This window comes from Megalobrama amblycephala, linkage group LG5 (genome assembly GCF_018812025.1).
Source record: "Megalobrama amblycephala isolate DHTTF-2021 linkage group LG5, ASM1881202v1, whole genome shotgun sequence".
Classification (NCBI taxonomy): domain Eukaryota; kingdom Metazoa; phylum Chordata; class Actinopteri; order Cypriniformes; family Xenocyprididae; genus Megalobrama; species Megalobrama amblycephala.
The window spans coordinates 26771856-26792972 of NC_063048.1; the positions used below are offsets into that span (position 1 = coordinate 26771856).

The 21117-nt window shown below is 36.4% G+C and overlaps 1 protein-coding gene across 1 annotated transcript in view; it reads right to left on the minus strand.

Moving 5' to 3' along the window:
• Positions 1-21117, minus strand: part of kif6 (kinesin family member 6) — a 196961-nt gene that overhangs the window by 7249 nt on the left and 168595 nt on the right. The window contains exons 11-15 of the mRNA XM_048190258.1: positions 19762-19843; positions 19458-19593; positions 16244-16311; positions 9162-9245; positions 7629-7744 (exon numbers count right to left, since the gene is read on the minus strand). Coding sequence (XP_048046215.1) covers positions 7629-7744; positions 9162-9245; positions 16244-16311; positions 19458-19593; positions 19762-19843 — 486 coding nt within the window. The remainder of the gene's footprint in view (positions 1-7628; positions 7745-9161; positions 9246-16243; positions 16312-19457; positions 19594-19761; positions 19844-21117) is intronic.

The window sequence follows — 21117 nt, forward strand, 5'->3', positions numbered from 1 at the left end:
ATGTCAGTGGCCTCCACCTGTAAAACCATTCCTGTTTTGGGGGTTGTCTCATTGTTGCCCATCTAGTGTACCTATTGTTAATTTTTATTAACACCAAAGCAGCTAAAACTGATTAACAACCCCCTCTGCTACTTAACTGACCAGATCAATATCCCAGGAGTTTAACTGACTTGATGCTATTCTCTGATTAAAAAGTGTTTCTTTAATTTTTTTGAGCAGTGTATATTAACAATGTAGTAACTACAATATATAAACTATGATTAAACTATAAACCAATAGTTTGTTAATAGTTTGTAAGTCCTTTATTATTGTATACTTATTATAAAGTTTTACCTCATCATCCAACAACAGTGGCAAGGAACCCAAACTCCATCTGTGACAGGAATGGAGAAACAAAAAACTTGGGAGAAATCAGGCTCAGGCGGGGGGGAGCCAGTTCTCCTCTGGCCAGACGAACAAACATGGTGTGGTTTAATTCCAAGCTGCATCAATTGTGGATTGGATCATTCAGAATATTTCATCTAGTTCCTTCTGCTTGAAAATCAGGGTATACATCATGCTGGCATTTGGAGGGGTATTCACTGAGGATCTGTCGAGGCAGACCAACTAATATTAGCGTAGATGCCATTCCTCTTATGATGTAACAAGTACATTGGATGTTATGGGAAGTGTTCCCGAGTAACAGTCCATAGTTCTGTTACTATGGGTTTAGTAGGTTGTAGTACCACTCCTGTCCTCTAGGGGCCCTGAGTGCTCTCCTCCTCTAGCTTAAATCCAGGTGAGGTAGTAGAGGAAAGGAGATTTGTTTGGTGAAGAGGGCGCATGGGGTGCTTCTCAATAACCCTCCTCGTTTCCTCGCTCCTCCGTCCTCCGTCCTCCATCCTATGACCCAGAAACCGATCGAGCTCAGCCATCTTGAAGGACATCTCAATTCTCTAATTGCACCATGAGGAGGCGAGGAACGAGAAGTGATGTGGCTTCCTGAGGAGTTATGAGCGAGGATACACAGGTGCATCCTTTACGGAAGTCTTTCTCGTCGAGAAACGTGATGCACGTATAAATTCTCCTCCCCCTTCATATCTGTCACAGTAATTTAAATGTATGCTTTAATTTTGCAGTTTAAATACACTTTACATCTCACATATTTCTACGGGGCATCATGTTTTATTAACATATTATATATATTTTTTTAAATAACCAAACTTTAACAACATATGGGCAGATCCCTTGAGTGCAGCTGATGATGCTTTGAAGTGACGCTAAAGGGAGCGAGGATATCATTTCACTTGATTCAATTCCTTCATCCTCAAGTCTTTTCCTTGAGTCCTTCTTTCGCATCCTGAAGGGGTGGAGCTAAGACTCAAGGAAAGGAAGCAAGGAAAGGAAACGAGGAGGATGCACAAATAAGAATTGAGAAGCACCCATGGTTTTCTCTTCCAGTATTCAATGCAGTAGAGTCCAGATTGAGAAACAGGTGTTTCAAGTTCAATCATGTAAGTGATTTTGTGTTTATTTAAGGCTTGTATTTCTCTGACTAAAAGACTTTATTCATGTATTGTAATTTTGTTTATCATGTCATTATCATCATCGTCATTATCATTGTCATCGTCCTCTATGTTAAATTCAACGGACATTCACCCAAGGACAGTTGGGATTCTAAATGGACAATGGACAAATAAGGTTTTTTCATTCCAAAATTCACTTTGGCTGCTATGCTGTTTGACTTTATGCCTACTGGGGTTTTTTATATACCACTTTCAAGTTTTCTTTAAATGAGTCTGCTGATTTATTTTGCTTTATTTTTCATTGTCTGTTGTTTTTGCCCATTCTTATTTTTCAATAATAATTTATTTCATATTTCAGTTGACTGTGATTGAACAGTAGACTGTGATTGAACAGTATTTAAGGTGCTTATATTAAATGTGGTTGGTAGGCCCATTAGCTGTGCCTTTTTAAATAGAGGAGGACGGTTATACCTGGTTCCTGTTGACCTAATTTATGCAGCCTAACAATCCTTTAACAGATATAAATTATAGAAATAGGTGATATGTCAGGGTAAAGAGATCTTAAAAGTCTCTAGATTTAAAGTGACAGAGTGTGTCTGCCTCCCGAACAACGCTAGGAAGACTGTTCCAGAGTTTGGGCGTTTCTGCAGTCGATTTTTATATTTTAGGTATTATCAACTGGACAGTCAGTGAGTACAATAACAATGATTTGGGACAGATATAATCTAATTTAATAGACTATGCAAGTGCTGTTCTGTGGCAGGTGTGCATACACTGATAGAAAACAATGTGTTCAAATTTTAGGAGTTTCTGAGTTGTCCGCTAGAACCCCTTGAATAATCTCCATCACTCAAATATTGTAATATAGTTGTATAGTTGTGGTTAAGGTTAATCTTGTTTAAAAATTGCCCTGCAGTGAAAAATCAACAACAACAAAAAAAATCCCATTAACATTGGCATGAAATTTGTGAGATCATTATCTCCAGTTCACATGGTGGTTAGCTCTTACGATTAGGGTGGGCATCCACTGTAAAAGTATCACTGTGTTAACTGTGTATGTACATCCTAGCAACCATTTAGAGCACCCTAGCAGTCATATAGTAACAAGCCATATTTCAACACCACAGCATCGTACAGACTTTGGCTCTCTTGCAATCACATACAGTACATCTTCAGAAAATGAATGTTTAGTGTCACACCATGGTCTGTCCAGCAGAGGGAAACAGAGAGCACAAGACCTTCCACAACTTCCTCCTGATTTCCTGTTCATTAATAGCTCAATGATATCACCTGCTTGTTAGTGTGTGTGTGGGGGCATATATAAGACCTGCATTTATTTGTATCCTTGCTCAGTCTTGAAGTTCTTTTGTTCAGACAGATCCTTTGGCCTATGTTTGGATTACTTTGAGAGACTTTTTACTCAGAACTTTGACCTGCTTATTTGGAAGCTTTACTTTGTTTTTTGGACCTTTTTGCCTTGTGAATCTGTACCTTCTTCAGCCCTGCTTCTGATGTTAATTTTTATGTTTATTCAAGAAGGACACTAAGTAAAGACTGTTTTTCTCCAATCCTGCCTTGTGTGGTTCTCTGCAATTTGGGTCTACACTGCTCTGTGGTGTAGTGGCTAGATCATTGGGCTACCAGCAACACATTCTGGGTTCTAGCCCCGGTCGTGACATTTAGTTCTTCTTCATTTTCTTTTTCCATACAAATGTCGTCATTTTCATGAATGAGGTGTCAAATTCAGCTTTTTTTAAGTGATCGGGTGTATGATGTATACTCAGCGGACTAAACATTGGCAAGGAATCTGCCTAACTCCTTGGTTCTAGTTCTCTGATTAACCTCTGGAACTGTTTGTGCCAGCTGGACTGTCTACATGTGTCTGATCTCCTCTCATCTATGACCTTGGTCCTGATCTGCCATGTCGATTGTCTCCTGATAATGACTTTCTCGACTGTCTGACTCCTCTTTTCATATCTGGATTTGGTCATTGAATTGACTGTTTCTCTAGCTGGACCCTCACCTGTCTGACTGCTCTTCGCATCTGACCTTCCTCGAGTAGGCCCAGAGCCACGTGGCTCACCCTAGTTTTTTGCCTTGATTTTAAAGGGCACCTATTATGCAAAATTCACTTTTACATGGTGTTTGACCATAAATGTGTGTTGGCAGTGTGTGAGCAAAACCACCCTAGAATGAGAAAAATCCACCCAGTGGTTTTTTTACAATCTCAATAATTCATAAGCACTGTCTCAGAACGGCCTGTTCTAAGATTGCTGTGACGTAGAATTGCGCTAAGCCCCACCCACGTGGTTTGATTGACAATCTGGTTTTGGCATAGACCCCGACCTCGGTGATCTGTCAACCATCCTCCATTGTTTCAACGACAGCCGGTAATGTCTCCTAAGAAACATAAGTGTTCTGTTGTGGGATGTAATAATGAACATAGTAGTTTTCACTTACTTCCGACATCAGAGCCACTGAAAACGCAGTGGATGGATTTTATTTACGAAAGAAAGGCGCCACTCAAAATTCCAAAATACGTTTATGTTTGGGCGAATCATTTTTTGACTGACTGTTTTGAGAACGAGGGTCAATTCAAAGCAGGTCTTGCTTCAAAGTTAATCCTCAAGTGTGGATCGTTGCCTACTGTTCGCGATCCAACGTCATTTCAGTCGATGTCAGCCAATTCAATAACAAATGCGTCTAAAGTTGTTGTCGTCGTCGTAGAATGTCTGTGTATATAATTTAAACCTTGTTTGTATAGTGTGTATCCACACGTATATATATATATATATTTAAAAATTGATAAAAACTGTGTTGTTTATTAAAAACAGTATTTGTGTTTGTGTTTCAAAAAATTGCGCGAACGTTATAGTGTGTGTGTGTGTGTGTTGCACATCCATAATTGCAAAGGGACGCGATTAAAACTCTATAAGTACATAAAGTATCAAATAACCATTCAGAACGTCCTGCTCCATTCTCAATTGTGTTTCTTTGCCGGAGTCTCTTCATATCTGGGTCTACTCCGGTTCAAACATGTACGGTGAATGCCATACAAAACAGCGGGTCTCTCACTCTCAGCCATTCTGCTTTACCGACTGTTTATTGCCATAGGTATGCAAGTTACGCCCTCATCAAGCGGCAACCTCCCCCAGTTTCTCGTGAAGCCAATACGGAAGTAACTTAAACTGCAATTCATGACTGGCCGTAGGGACAGGTGCAAAAGGGAGCAGAATCTCATTGACCATCATGTAAAACAGCCAAGTTACAGCAGAAAAAAACATGTTTACACTCTGGTTCACATTGTGTTTTGGTCTATACTGCTAATTGCCCTTCATGCAACTCTGAGGGGGTGAATTTTTTTATAACTCATCCGTTTAAATTATATTAAGCCTTAAAGTTCTGCATAATTAAGGGCGTGGTCACTTGAGTAAGGTGGATTGGCACTGCTGTCTGTGAGCCTATGTTACCTCAGCTAATTCCAGCCGCTGAATTTGGCATCTCAGCCGTATTTGTGCCTTTTTTCTGGATTATTTTATCAATATATGGCTTGCTGCATACTCGAGACAGATGTCAGTCTGTGTACATGTGCTCGCATGCGGAACACACGTTGTTGGATCGTCGTGGCATTGGCTAAATGTTTTGTTCCTTAGATTTACTACAATGACAATACCAGGAGGATATCAACTCCGACAGCACTGCTTGGATATTATAACTAAAACTGCTGCACTGTTTTGAAAAATTATACTTTGGACAGTCTCATTAGTTTGAGAGAACATTTGAGAGTTATCAGATATCTGGTAATGTCGTATGAGTTTTCATTATAAACGATGTTTTATGTTTTGAAATGGACATTTTACCCAAGTCACGGATTGGATTCATCTCGCGATCTCTATTTCATTAAAGGTATGAAGTCCCAGTTGATTTTTTTGTGTTGTTTGCACACCCCACACAAATTAATTAGCCTACTGGTGTTAGAGCATCTATAACGTTACAAATCACGTAGATTGACAATAAACCTTTAGTACTTTCTAATGATATTGTTATCTTTATTAATATTTTAGATAGTATCTAAGATAGATATCAGGCGGGCGTGGTTTCAGCAACAAGTCGCATGGGCTCCAACACGTCCCGCCTCTTTGCCCATTTTCAGTTTCGTGAGTACGTGCGTCACTGCAGTAAGATGGCCGCGGCCTATTTTTGCGTCAAAACTGCTGTTCAGAACTCTAGGTATGACGTCACGGACACTACGTCCATATTTTTTACAGTCTATGGCCCTCATCCAAAGGCAGGGCGGGGATATGCAGCTCATTTATATTTAAGGTGGTACACACCAAAACAGCTCTTTTTAAAACAGGCCCCAAAAATGACATTTTCAAATGGTTATAATAAATTAACTGTGGGGTATTTTGTGCTGAAACTTCACAAATACATTCTGGGGACACCCAAGACCAATATTACATCTTGTAAAAAGGGGCATAATAGGTGCCCTTTAAATAAAGTCTCAGTTGAGCATCTATCTGCTTTTTGAAAAAAAACAAACAAACAAAAACAAAAACAAAAAAACAAACAAACAAAAAAAACCCACACGGTTTTGAAACCTTTTTTGTGATTTTGTGAGTGTTTTTTTTTTTGTGTGTGTGTATATATTTGATTCTATTTTTTACTTGTGTTGATTGGGTTATTGGGTTATTAGTTTAATGAATTGTATCAGGTGTGATTGACCATGTTGATAAAATGATAAGAAATTGTCATCTTTTGATTATTTACTGTTTGTCTGACCTGACGAAGACCTTTTTGGTCTAAACGTTGTCTTTTTAATAAAATTTTGAGAGCAGCAGTGGCAGTGTGCCGATTTTTGTTTTTTGACATTCAAGTGGCTCTGATGATCTAAGGCATCTGCTCTAAGTTGTGTTGGGATGTGCACATACTACTTTCTGCTCCAGTTTCCCCCACAATCCAAACACATACAGGACAGGTGAATTGGAGATTCAAGTTTGAAGTTTACCCATAGGTGTGAGTGTGAATATGAATGTGTGCGTCATCCCTGTGATGGAACGTCCATCTGTCCAGGGAGCTTTCCTGCCTACGACCTGAGACACATGGGAAAGACTCCAGCCTCCCCATGACCCTACATAGGACAAGTGGTGGATAGATGGATGGATGGATGTACGCATGTACAGTACTGTTAAGGTTTTAATCCTCCCTCTCTCTGCCACTCTTCTTTCCTCTACCAATATGTCTTTCTTGATTCATGTTTCCAAACAAAATTTGAAGATTTACTAAAAGATGACTGAAAAAATGTATTACTTTAAGAGAGACTAAAAATTGGACACCTGGGTTTGGCTTTAGCTAAAATTGTACTTAGTTGTGTTTGGTATAATTATTATTTAATTTCATTGTAAATATTCTGCTAAGATTTTATATTTCAATATAATTCCTGCAGAAATGCACAGAGTTTGCCATCATTCTGATTTGAATGGGTTTTATCAGTTTTGAAAACAGTTAGCATTTGAAAAATGTGCTGCAAATATAGTGTTTTGCAGATGAAGTAAAAGTGTTCATGGATATGGTCATTTAATGCAGTTTGGTGAAAGCAATGAAAAATGATACACAGTTTGGTTCGACATAGACTTCTGTTTTGCTGAATGTGTCAAGAGTTTTGAAAATGTGGCTTCAGTATTGAACAATGCTTGTTAGCAACTGAAAAAAAAAAAAAAACTAACTACATTCACTTTATTTCTCCTTAATATTTAAAAAGTTTCCTTAGGTCAGTGTGTATACTTATACAACTATCGTTTTGAGTTTTAGATCAGTGGATTGAGGACAAAGGGAGTAAAGTGAGGACATTTTGGCCAGTCCTCATTTTATGATACCTCTTTTTTGGCCTGATGGTGAAGACTTGGTTTTAGTAATAAGGTCAATATAGGTTAAGGGTAGGTTTAGGGTAAGGGTTCGGGATAGGCACTTAATCGTGATGGATAAGGTTAGGGTAAGGAGCAACAGATTGCATTGTGTCAATGAATGTATTCACAAAGACAGACGTATATGTGTGTGTGTGTGTGTGTGTGTGTGTGTGTGTGTGTGTGTGTGTGTGTGTGTGTGTGTGTGTGCGAATAATACCTGTGTTGTTCAGCAGGTTGTGTCTGGCTCTAATGAAAGCCTGTATATCGGCATCAGTCCATTTATCTCCAGTTAAAGGAATAGAGGTAAATGAGAGGTCAGCTGAGAGCAAGGCTCTGTAAAACAATAAGCAAACCAAGACATGAGTTATCATTAGGATCGGTTACATAGTGGCTCCATCATTTATCAGCAGTGGTGTAAAGTGTTTAAGTAAATGTATTTAGTTACTGTACTTAAGGTGAGACACTACAGGCAAAAACTGTTTTTGAGATTTTGGGCTTTTCATAAAGTGTTTTTTTCCCCCCTCAGACTAGTGGAAAGAAAACATCCAAAAGGCCATTTTCTCAAAATTTGATTTTTCTCCTACACTGAGCCACTTCAGTAGCACTTACACCAAACTTCAGTTTTATTCTTATCTATTCTTCTTATTCTTATCTTCAGTTTTATTCTTAACCCCTTTACAGAGGGGTTTGCTCATATATATAAGTTTGCCTGATTTTATAAAACATTTTAATCCTAAAATTTTTATTTTTATTTTTTCTGGCTGTTGACAGTATTTTAAAAAGAGATATCCAAAATCCACTCTGTAATAACCTTTGACTCGAATATATCAACACAAAAAAAAAAAAGAAAAAGAAAAAGAAAGGAACCTGACTTCATCCAACGTTCAGATTTTTGTTCTATAAATGTATGTATGTAAGACAAAAAATGTTTACAATTCTTAATATAAGCAATCAATTGGGGAAATATAGTGATAAATATTAGTGTTTTTTTAACCTATTCATCTGGGTATGGTACATTATTCTGTGGCGTACTTGTGGTTAGAGATAAGCTGTTATCTGCACTTAAATAAAGAGATACTTGTTTAGACTGATTATGTAATGGTCAGTGAACCTATATAACAGTCATATTTAAACATAGCATTTCAGAAAACTTGTAAGATGATTTTTTTTTTTTTTTTTTTCTTAATATAAGCAATCAATTGGGAAATATAGTGATAACTATTAGTTATTCTTTTTACCCTATCCACCTGAGGTGTCTTGCCTCAAGTATGTTTTTGTCAACATTGTATTTTGAGAATCAAAGATATTAGCTTTCTTTTTGATTAACTTTTACTCTCTACTTAACTACATTTTTGAATAAGTATATGTACTCTTTACTCCAATACATTACAACATTTACAACAACATTTATTTATAAAGCACATTTAAACACAACATAGATTGATCCAAAGTGCTGTACAAATTACAAAGAAGATCTACACAAAAATAATTACAGGTTTCCAAATGCTAAAGAACAAAAATACGATTTAAGAGTAGATTTAAAAATGTCCAATGAAGGAGCAGACCACACATGATAGGGGAGACCATTCCAAAGCTTGGGCCCAGCCACAGAAAAGGTCCGATCACCCTTTGATTTATAGCGACACCGAGGCACAGTTAAGAGCAAGTGAGTAGAAGATCTAAGTGCAATCACTCACTTTACATCCCTGAATCTTAACTTTTATTTGTTATGTAGAATCATATCTCTTACCTCTGCTCTCTGGAAGAGAAAGATGTCTGTTCCCTTTGTCTTCTCTCCTGAGAATCAGTGTCATCAACTTTTGGATTATTATTCCTGAATAAAAATGACCCTTGGTAATTGCAAAAACATTACTGGTCACAATAATAATGAAAAGTCAAAGACACACACACACACACACACACACACACACAAAAAGCTTGTTCAAATTGCTTAGTGAAAACAGCTGAAGCAACATTATTTGGTACATTTTGTCACAATCAGTTTCATTGGCATTGTGTATATATATATATATATATATATATATATATATATATATATATATATATATATCAGTGGCGACTTTTTTAACTGGGTATGCTGGGTGGTGCGTCATGTAAAAAATGTGGCCAAAGCAGTTACGTTGACTGGGTTTAAGCAAGAAACTCGCGTTCTCTATAGACAGTGTTAGTTTACTCAGTTGCTTGTTCATGACAAATATCAACACAGCGAAAAGTATTTCTAATATGTTGGACCTTTTATTGAGAGTAGCCTACATAAATTACGGACAGTTACATATGCATTACCAATCATGTAGGCTTTATGGTACACCTCAAACAGGGATTTAATAGTAATTTATAATTTTAATATTAACTGCCGAGTCCACGAATGGGTTGGGTATGCAGAGCATTCACAGCTTATATGGACCGCATGCCACTGATATATATACTATATTGCCAAAAGTATTGGGACACCCCTCCAAATCATTGAATTCAGGTGTTCCAATCACTTCCATTGCCACAGGTGTATAAAATCAACCACCTAGGCATGCAGACTGCTTCTACAAACATTTGTGAAAGAATGGGTCGCTCGCAGGAGCTCAGTGAATTCAAGCATGGTACCGTGATAGGTTGCCACCTGTGCAATAAGTCCATTCGTGAAATTTCCTCACTACTATATATTTCATGGTCAACTGTTAGCGGTATCATAACAAAGTGGAAGTAATTGGGAACAACAGCTACTCAGCCACAAAGTGGTATTCCACGTAAAATCACAGAGCGGAGTCAGCGCATGCTGAGGTGCACAGTGTACAGCAGTCGCCAACTTTCTGCAGAGTCAATACCTACAGACCTCCAAACTTTGTGTGGCCTTCAGATTATCTCAAGAACAGTGCGTAAAGAGCTTCATGGAATGGGTTTCCAAGGCCGAGCAGCTGCATCCAAGCCTTACAACACCAAGTGCAATGCAAAGCGTCAGATGCAGTGGCATAAAGCAAGCTGCCACTGGACTCTAGAGCAGTGGAGACGTGTTCTCTGGAGTGACAAATCATGCTCCTCTGTCTGGCAATCCGATGGACGAGTTTGGGTTTGGCAGTTGCCAGGAGAACGGTACTTGCCTTACTGCATTGTGCCAAGTGTAAAGTTGGGTGGAGGGGGGATTACGGTGTGGGGTTGTTTTTCAGGGGTTGGGCTTGGCCCCTTAGTTCCAGTGAAAGGAACTCTTAATGCTTCAGCCTACTCAAGACATTTTGGACAATTTCATGCTCCCAACTTTGTGGGAACGGTTTGGGGATGGCCTCTTCATGTTCCAACATGACTGCGCACCAGTGCACAAAGCAAGGTCCATGGATGAGCGAGTTTTGTGTGGAGGAACTTGACTGGCCTGCACAGAGTCCTGACCTCAACCCGATAAAACACCTTTGGGATGAATTAGAGCGGAGACTGTGAGCCAGGTCTTCTCGTCAACATCAGTGCCTGACCTCAAAAATGCGCTTCTAGAAGAATGGTCAAAAATTCCCATAAACACACTCCTAAACCTTGTGGAAAGCCTTCCCAGAAGAGTTGAAGCTGTAATAGCTGTAAAGGGTGGGCCAACTCCATATTAAACCATACAGATTAAGAATGGAATGTCATTAAAGTTCATGTGCACGTAAAGGCAGGCGTCCCAAAATTTTTGGCAATATAGTGTGTATATATAAGAGATCTTGATATTTTGAGATATATATATATAATATTATTTACATATATATTAAGATCTCTGAGATCTTGTCATATTTTATACTTGTCATTGTCATATATATATATAAACTCCACAAAATGTCAGTTTATTTGCTATCCTCACTTACATAAATGAACTATAGTATCTTGCACCCACTAGTAAAAATTTATCAAAAATATCTGAATAATTTTTGGTTTGACTATATATATATATATATATATATATATATATATATATATATATATATACACACACACACAGTGCTGCTTAAATGTTTGTGAACCACTTGCAGAATCTGTGAAAATGTGAATAATTTTAACAAAATAAGAGGGATCATACAAAATGCATGTCATTTTTTATTTAGTACTGTCCTGAGTAAGATATTTTATATTAACAAGGTTTACATAAAAAAAAAAAAAAAATCTGAATTTATAAATATGAACCAATTCAAGAGTTGCACTTTCTCCCATTCAAAACAATACGAGTGACACGTCTTGTGTTATTCTATAGTCTTTGACGAGACTCAACGTAAATGCTGGTCATGTGACGATGACTATAATTAAATGTATAATGCAATATTGTTGACGAATAAAAACAAGACTAAATGGTAACACTTTATAATAACTGCACACTATGAAGCATTAGTTAAGCATTAGTTAATAGTTATTTCATCACTTATAAAGCATTAATAGACATTAGTAAGTAGTTTATAAATACAGCTATAATTGCTTTATTCTTGATTTATAAGCATATCTATAATGTGTTTAATAATTGTATTTTCATACTTTATTAATGATCAATTTATCATTTCTAAATTAAGTATTACATTATTTACAAACCAGTTATTAAGGAGTTGTCAGTAGTTCATTTAGTAAGTGTAAGTAAATGATTAATAAACTATTTAAACATTAATTTATACATCTTATTATTTAGACACATAGTAATAGTTACTTAGTGTGTTAGTAAATGTTTTATTAACACATATTCCTACTGCAATTCATGATTAATTCAGGTAGTTATAAAACATTTAGAAGTAGTCAGTTAACTATTTTTGTGAGCTCATCTAAAGTGAGGACTATTTATGCTTTGTAAAGCTTTTATAAATGAGATTTAAAGGTTCAGTGATCTTCTGCACTGCTGTTCTCTAATGTTTTAAAGTTAGTACCGAGGTAGTTTTGACACTAGGAATATGTTAATAAAGCATTTATTAACACACTGAGTAACTAATTCTATATGTCTAAATAATAAGATGCATAAATGTACATTTAAATATTTTATTAATAATTTACTTACACTTCCTAAATGATCTTATGAACCACTGACAACTCCTAAATTACTGGTTTGTGAATAATGTAATACATAATTTAGAAATGATAAATTGATCATTAATAAAGTATGAAAATACAATTATTAAACTCATTATAGATATGCTTATAAATCAAGAACAAAGCATTTATAGCTGTATTTATAAATGGCTTACTAATGTCTATTAATGTTTTATAAATGATGAATTAACTATTTACTAATGCTTAACTAATGCTTCATAGCGTGAGTTATTCTAAAGTGTTACCGACTAAATGTGGTTTACAACATAAAAACTATGCTAAAATGTCTCTTTATTTTCATTGACCAAAACGAGACGAGACGAAATGTTATAACATTATTTTGTCTCGTTTAGTCGTGTTGTTATTATTATTTTGCAGTATTTCTGCTTCCTGTGTCTCACTTCAGGGGCTGCATCAGGTCGCACTGCGCAGACGCAGGCGACGTCACTTCCTCAAGCCCCATTTGTGGCATTATTTAGAAGATGCGGTGAGTTAGCGTAAATGACAACAAACAAAGTTAAGTCTGACATAGAGAGAGGGACCGATACATAGGGAAATATGTAGATTTCACATGCTCATAACTTCAATAAAAATGCACAGATCATAGAAAATGCACATCATTATTTAAAGCAGATTCTCACGATTAAAATGAATCCAAAATCAATATAATATATTGCATTGATCGCAAGATATTACTCACAGAATGATGTAAAAACATGTCTCTCATCTTTCCGGGATGCATTGTGTATCCAATGTTCCTGGAACCATCCATGTTCGTTTTCCAATGTGGAATAACACAAAATAGGTATTATCTTAAAGCTTAGAAACTCAAGCTTTTTAATGCATCTAACCATTTTGAAAAACTCCTAACGAGTGCTGAGAAATGCCTCTAAACCAGAGTTTACCGCCCGTGGGGACCATCTAGCTGCGAAAAAATGAATAACAACTACTCTATGCTATCACCACAAAATTTGAACCAGATGCAACTCATATGTAGGAGAGCATCACCAAAAAGAATTTTTCTCTGATCTTATTGCCTTCCTGAGTTATTCCATGTCAAATAAAAAAAATGAAAAATTATATTAAAAAAAAAATATATATATATATTTTTTGTCTTTTATCAGCAGTTTTTCAGCATGAAAATGTCCAAATGTAATTTATATTTTCTAAAAAATTAAATATCAGTGTTCTATCAATGATACCTACCTTTTGACTCTCCTTGCTACAGTTTTGGAGTTACTTTTGTGTATGGTGCTCAGAAAAAAAAAAACTCTAAAAAAGCCTTCAGGTCTTAAAGAGACATCTTAAGAGACATCTCAAGGCATTATAAGGTATTATCTACAAGGTAACAATAATATAATAAGATAACCTCGTTTGAAATGGGTTTGGCTAAAAAAATTTTGTCTATACTACTAGGTACTTATAGTATATTGACTGGGTTAAACAGAATTGCATTACTAAAAAGAGACTAAAATACAATTTTCATTGACTGAAACTAGACTAAATGTCATCAGTTTTCGTCGACTAAAACTAGATGAAAATAGTCATGGATAATTCTGACTAAAATAAGACTAAAATGCTCAGACTTTTAGTTCGACTGAAACTTGACTAGACTAAAAAGAGTATGAACGTGACTAAAACTAATAAAACCTAAAATGACAGCTTGACACAAAGACTAAAACTAAAATTAAAACAGGCTGCCAAAAACAACACTATTTCACACTGAGGACAACTGAGGGACTCAAACACAACTATTAAAAAAGGTTCAAACATTCACTGATGCTCCAGAAGAAAACACGATACATAAAGAGCCAGGGGGTGAAAACCTTTTGAATTTGAATATCAAGGAATATTGTACTTAATTTGTCTTCTGGCAAACATTTAAGTGTCTTCCAAAGGGCAATACTAAATTTAAAAAAAAAAGGAAAAGGTATAAGGTATTTAAACAAAATAAGAAAAATGTGGACATCTTTATCCTGTTCAAAAGTTTTTACCCTGACTCCTAATGCATCGTGTTTCCTTCTGGAGCATCAGTGAATGTTTGAACCTTTTATAATAGTTGTGTTTGAGTCCCTCAATTGTCCTCAGTGTGAAAAGATGGATCTGAGAATCATATAGTCACTGCTGGAAATATGTTCAAATATGCAAAAGATGCTGGAAATCTGATCAATTTTTGGGAACTGGAGGATTTTTCTGAAGAATATTGGGCAGTTTAACTGCTCAGAACAAACAAGCGACTCATGAACAACATGGATCATCCAGGTAACCACACAGAGTATGAAGAGTCAAGGGTTCATAAACTTTTGAGTGGGTCGTTTTTATAAATTCAGCTATTTTTTTTTTCTTTGTCTTGTGGACCATATGTAAACATTTTTATGTAAAATATCTTACTCAGGATAGTACTAAATAAAAAAATAACATGCATATTGTATGATCCCTCTTATTTTGTTAAAATTATTCACATTTTCACAGATTCTGCAAGGGGTTCACAAACTTTCGAGCAGCACTGTATATATATATATATATATATATATATATATATATATATATATATATATATATATATATATATATATATATATATATATATATATATGGGCTGTCAACATTAACGCATATGATTAATTCAAAATCCTTAACGCATTAAAATAATTTAAAGCATTTAACATAAAAATGATCACGGAAGCATGTAAAATTATGTCATAACGTAATTTACATCAAGCAGTTAGATGATCTTAAAAGTCCATGCTGATTATATCAGAGATGGCAGAGAGAATTATTCATTCCAGTGTCTGTTTCGCTTTAAAACAAAAACTCTCTGTCATATTGTGTCATTGTATCTGAAGAGCGCGAGCCCTCCCGCATCGCGCTGTTCCTGTCTGAACGGAACTTCGAAACATCCCACCGCTGTATTGCCAGATGACATGAAAACTATGTTTCTCGGCTGGATAATGCAAACCAGATTCTTGCTATGAAAGTTTTGATGGATTAGGACTGCAATCAAAGTAAAGACGATTGCGGTGACGTACAGAAGCACGTGTGAATCCGTTATATTGATGGGAAAACAAATCATGTATGAGCGCTCTCTACGCACTGATCTCACATTGTATTTATGCACAGACACATTTCAGTACATTCACGTTGTTTTCACACACATTCAGGATAATGTTTGAATTTGTCCTGTGTATGTTGCTGTGCACTTTAGTATATATGCAGGTCAAGGTGGTTGGTTTAGGCTTTTTTGGCATATCCATGTGGTCCCGTTCAGTATCGCAACTTTGGTGTACATAAACGTATGAATTATATGAAATCATATCATTTGGTTATTTGGTGTCCTTTTTTGGAAAGACATCTAAATTTACCTTGAAAAAAGCTGAAAAATACAGTTTTGTGAAAATCACACTTCAATCTGATGGTTTACTTTGCTGGATATAGGCAATGATGGCAAAACGGACGTGTTAAACAAGATAAATGGTGTATGCTTAATTTCACGATAAGTGAGCGATTAATCACGATTAAAAAAAAATTAATCTATTGACAGCCCTAATATATATATATATACAAACACACACATATACACACACACACACACACACACACACACACACACACATACATACATATATATATATATATATATATATATATATATATATATATATATAACACACACACACACACACACACACACACACACACACACATATGTGTGTGTGTGTGTGTGTGTGTGTGTGTGTGTGTGTGTGTGTGTGTGTGTGTACAACATTGTCATAGCATATACAACATTGTCACCTAGTAAACATGCAGCTGAGAGGGCTGACGTGACTTAGACTGCTTCCTGTGTTCTCTGCACTGTGGCCCTGATGAAGAATACAAATATACGTTATATCAGTGTAACAATTCTAGCCTCCCATATGTTTCATATGGTTCAGAATTTTGAATATTATAGCACCACCTAGTGACAGCTAGTTTTTTGACAGCCAAATAGTACATGGTATCATCAGTTTGATATGGCAATAATACAAAATATTTAGTGTAGGGCTGCACGATTTATCGCGATAAAAATCGCACGCGATATGGCAAAGGCTGCGATTATCTAATGCGTGGCTTATCTGAGCTGTACGGCTCTGTGATCAGTAGTAAATGCTTCTCCATCTGAAAGCCAGAGGGCGCTCTTGCACAGAAACTCAAAATATGCCCTGCAGCAGAAGAAGATAACACGCATCATATCGCTGGCCCTGTCCCATGGCGCAATGTGGACATTCGGTCTCGTGGACTTAAATTGCGCGTGCTCGCCGAGTCTACGAGTCCGTAGGCCGTCCCATTCAGCATTTTAACGCTCTGAAGTGTGCTCAGCAGCGCCCCCTTTGCACCCTTGAAGCGGTCTTCCACGAAGCCCGCATAGATGCAGGCTCCGCACACTTTAACTACCCAGGAATCCTTGCGAAATGCCAATCAGACAACGGATGGGAGAAGATTTCGCTCAAGAACAAAAGATGACATGGCTGAGAAGAAAATATTTAAGTGTAGGTATCATTACAGTTTTTATGACCTAGGTGTACATTTTACCAGTTGTTACCTACAGTTTATACAAACATGGTCATCGACCAGTGGTTGATCTCAAACATAATAATAGCGCGTTGAATAATACGATCGCATTATGATTCATTAAATAAATAGAACCGAATGTCAGGGCTTTACTGAGTCATATGTAAACCTAGTATTTATATTTAAACCTGTAAATTCATCTGAAACTCACGCACATGTTTAACAGGTGTTAAAATTGTAATCTTAGTTCAAATGGAACATTATGTATTATTACAACTGTATACATTATTTAAATAAGCATGTATATATTGTCTAATGCCCAGGTGGCATAAGCAAAAGCAGGCTGTGTAGTTGACATGGAGATAATATTTTGCAAAAGAAAAATATGCTAAATATTATCCCCGAACCTGCAGCTCCTGTCAAAAAACAACCAGACCGTTATTTCCGGCATGACGATCGAGTCTGTCCCAAAAATACCTCTCAATGCGCCCTCGTGGACTCGTGCCAAGGGCCCTATAGGTCTGCACTACATGACGTCACCAAAGTGTGGACTCTGAGGAAGTCCACAAGTCCGGAGTGTGCCATTTGGGACAGGGCCGCTGTAGCTGAATAAACAGAAGACTGAAATGCTTTGATTAATTAAACATGACTAATAAACACACGACTGCCTTATTCTGTGTAAGAAGCCACATCATCTCACAGAAGGACACTCAACTGTCATTATGAAGTGAGTTTGGAGTAAAAACATGTTATTAAATGTTGTCTTTTGTTGGACAATACGTTAATACTGTAAATGCTTCTCGTGTATGAAAAGAAGTTTGACGCGTGTTGCTTTTTCAAATGTACATTATAAGAGACTCAAACTCGCAGTGCTTTCAGATGGATTAGCATTTGGAGCCATACTTCATTGACAAGCCGCGCATAAAAAACAATTGCAGCCTTTGCGATTTTGTAATCGCACTAAGAATCGCGTTTAAGCGATAATCGCGTTCAAGTTCAATGTTATTTTTCGTATCGTGCAATACATCGTGCAGCCCTAATTTAGTGTCATTAACGTTTTTCCAAAATAATGACAGACTTCCTGTTTTGCATCTTCCCAATCAAATTTGTTTGTAACACAACAAAAAACAAGTGTCGTTGGTGAGGCTTGTTGTGAAAATGGTCTGAGAAGCTAATTTTGGTTAAGAATGGGTACTGTTTATAGGTAAAAAGTAGTGCTGTCAACACAGTTTTTTTTTTTTTTCAGTTTAACGCATTAAAAATATCTAACGCAATTAACGCAGCATCCGTTTTTTTCTGTCATCCTTTATCTAGCATTACAACATATGATCACGCTCTTATTCATGCAAATGTTTTTAAACCATTTAAGTGCACCAAAAGAGAAAAAGAGAACACGTTGTCTGTGAATGTCCTGTCACACACAACACACAGAAAGATGCGTGCCAGTATCTTGCGCATGGGTGGCGCACCATAATCGAGTTCTTGTAATTGAGTTCGCTTGAACGAACAATAACACACACAATTATGCCAATTATGTTTTGTTGAGCATCCTCAGAAGAGAATTATTGAATGAGTTAAAGTCTTAAACGAAAGTAAAGAGTTGTGAGAAAGCAGGATGCGTGTGAGATCCACGTCTGCTGAGAACCAAGTTAACAGAGAAAATTACTCACTGCTCTTGACTAAAGAACATTTGTAGCTTTAATAATGAGTCATCTTTATTTAATTTAGGCTATAAATCATGCAGTGCAGACTGTTTGGTAACTTTATTTAATTTCTGTATTTTTTCTATCTGACAGGTAAATATGACATTTATTGGTCTATGTGAGGATTGTTCTAAATTCACTTAAATTAAAAGTTGCTATATTTTTGAAGCCTAATAAAAAAAAATAAAATAATAAAAAAAAAGATAGCTTTCAATTACACTGTAATATTGAATGGCTAATTCATGTTTAAAACTGGGGGGGGGGGGGGGTCATTTTCATCAAGACATCAGTAGCAGTATTAGTATCGGTGATACTGGCCTTCATTCATAAAAAGATGCCATTAAACAAATATCTAAAATATACTGTCTTTATGTTGTTTCTTTATGTTGTTTTAATTTGGAGATTAACTGTGAAATTATTACATTATAAAATATATTACAAACGTATAAACTTTAGTGTTTGTAATTGCGATTACATCGCGTTTAATCAGAAAAAAAACTGTGATTGACTTGTTCAGCAAACACAGAAACAGACACAATTAAACACACTAGTCAAGGGCTGTACAGCTTAAACCACAGGACAGTCAAAGTCAAAAATTATCACAAACTGTCAGATGTAATCACCCAGCAATTGAGCTAGTTGACTATTGTTAATCATGGCATTTCAGAGAGATCTGGACTGGACTGGAAAGTTAGTAACTAGCAAAATATCAATGAGTAACAAAGCATGCTGCTATATATTGTGAACAATGAAACCTGTAGTCTAGCACCCTCTTGAGTCCACCAATTCTCGAAGTCCTTTTGGAGTTTCACTTTCGCCTTTTCACGCAACAGCCGTAGATGTTCAATCTCTGTCTTCAACCCTTTTAAATATCCAGATGTGATCTTGTAACTATAAAGAAAAAAATCAATGTAATGCATACAAGACAGTCCATAAAGATCATAATACTCCGTAAAGCATAAACTGTTTTAACTGAGCCTTGTAGATTGTAATATCTAAGATTGTAAGATAAGTTAGCATAGTGAATTACAAATATTTCTGTAGTAAAATGAGACGCACTTTTTCTTCTCCTCCTCTATCTGGTTAAGGATTCTCTCCTCAACAGAGTCTGACTCTGATTCTGTTTGGTTTCCTGTTAAGACTAAAGACAAGAGAATAAAGGTATACAAGAAATTGGTGCAATGCAATGTGACATAATCCAGAACTCTTTAAATAACTTCAAACACACTGTCAACAACTGCTTGACAACAAGCTTGACAAATTTTCCAAAAGTCAGAATGCATGCGTGAAAACAGCATGCTTTTCCTTCTACTCAAAATGCTAAATATATGGTTCTAAAATATACAGTAACAGCAAAACATTATCATTGTTAAGACTTTATTGTTAATTGTAATAATTTTCAGCACTAATTTTCATTTAGTTTTTTAGATTTAGAAACTATCGCCTGCTTAAATGGTTATCAGCCAGATTTCCCATCTTCATTATTTGTTATCAGCAAAATCCATTATCTAATTGTTTGGTCACATTCTGGTTGCAGGAGCTTTTATTAAACACACAAGGTTAATAGCAATGACAGTGTATAAGTCCCCATAACACACAATATATCAGGCAGGGTTAAACACAGATAATCAGTCCCAAGGAGTAAATCCAAATCTGGTTGAACAAGCAGGGTCAAAACATGAATAGTAAGTCCAAAGAAACTAGGTATCCAAAGCAAAAGTTGAGAGGCAAAAACCCAGAAGGGTAGACAAGCAAGATCAAACACAAAAGGGAAAATACAAAGGGGAAAATCACTCAGATGGCAAACAAAACTTCATATTGAACACCAGACCCTGCTTAAATAGTCTGAGGTGATTGGTAGATAGAAAACAAGTGCGAGAGAGTCCTCTGGATGGTGGCGCTTGTGGCCTCCTTTTCGGAGCAAGGCGAAGAGACGGCTGGACTCGAGGAGGAAGAAGCAGGTTTTAAAGGAGGTGATTGATCACCAGTGATGGGAATAACGGCGTTATAAATAAACAGCGTTACTAACGCCGTTACTTTTTTCAGTAACGAGTAATCAAACTAATTACTTTTTCTCCCGTTACAACGCCGTTACCGTTACTGACAAAAAAAATGCCGCGTTACTATAATTGAGCTCACTGAAGCGGTTTTCATCCGAGTAGGCTCTCTCTCAGCCATAGGACCTGCAAAGTTTTTTCTCTGGTGTGTGCTGCGGTTAGTCATACACAAATATAATTTTAAACTGATAATAATGTATGATGCGCTGTGTGTGTGTCTGTCAGAGCATGCGCGCGAAGCGCAAGCTCAAACCAGAATACCCTTTTTTAAGCTTGATCGAAAATATGTGAAATGAGTATTTTCTAGTCGACTAGTAGTTGTTCATTTAAGCTATTAGTTGACTAATCACATTTATAT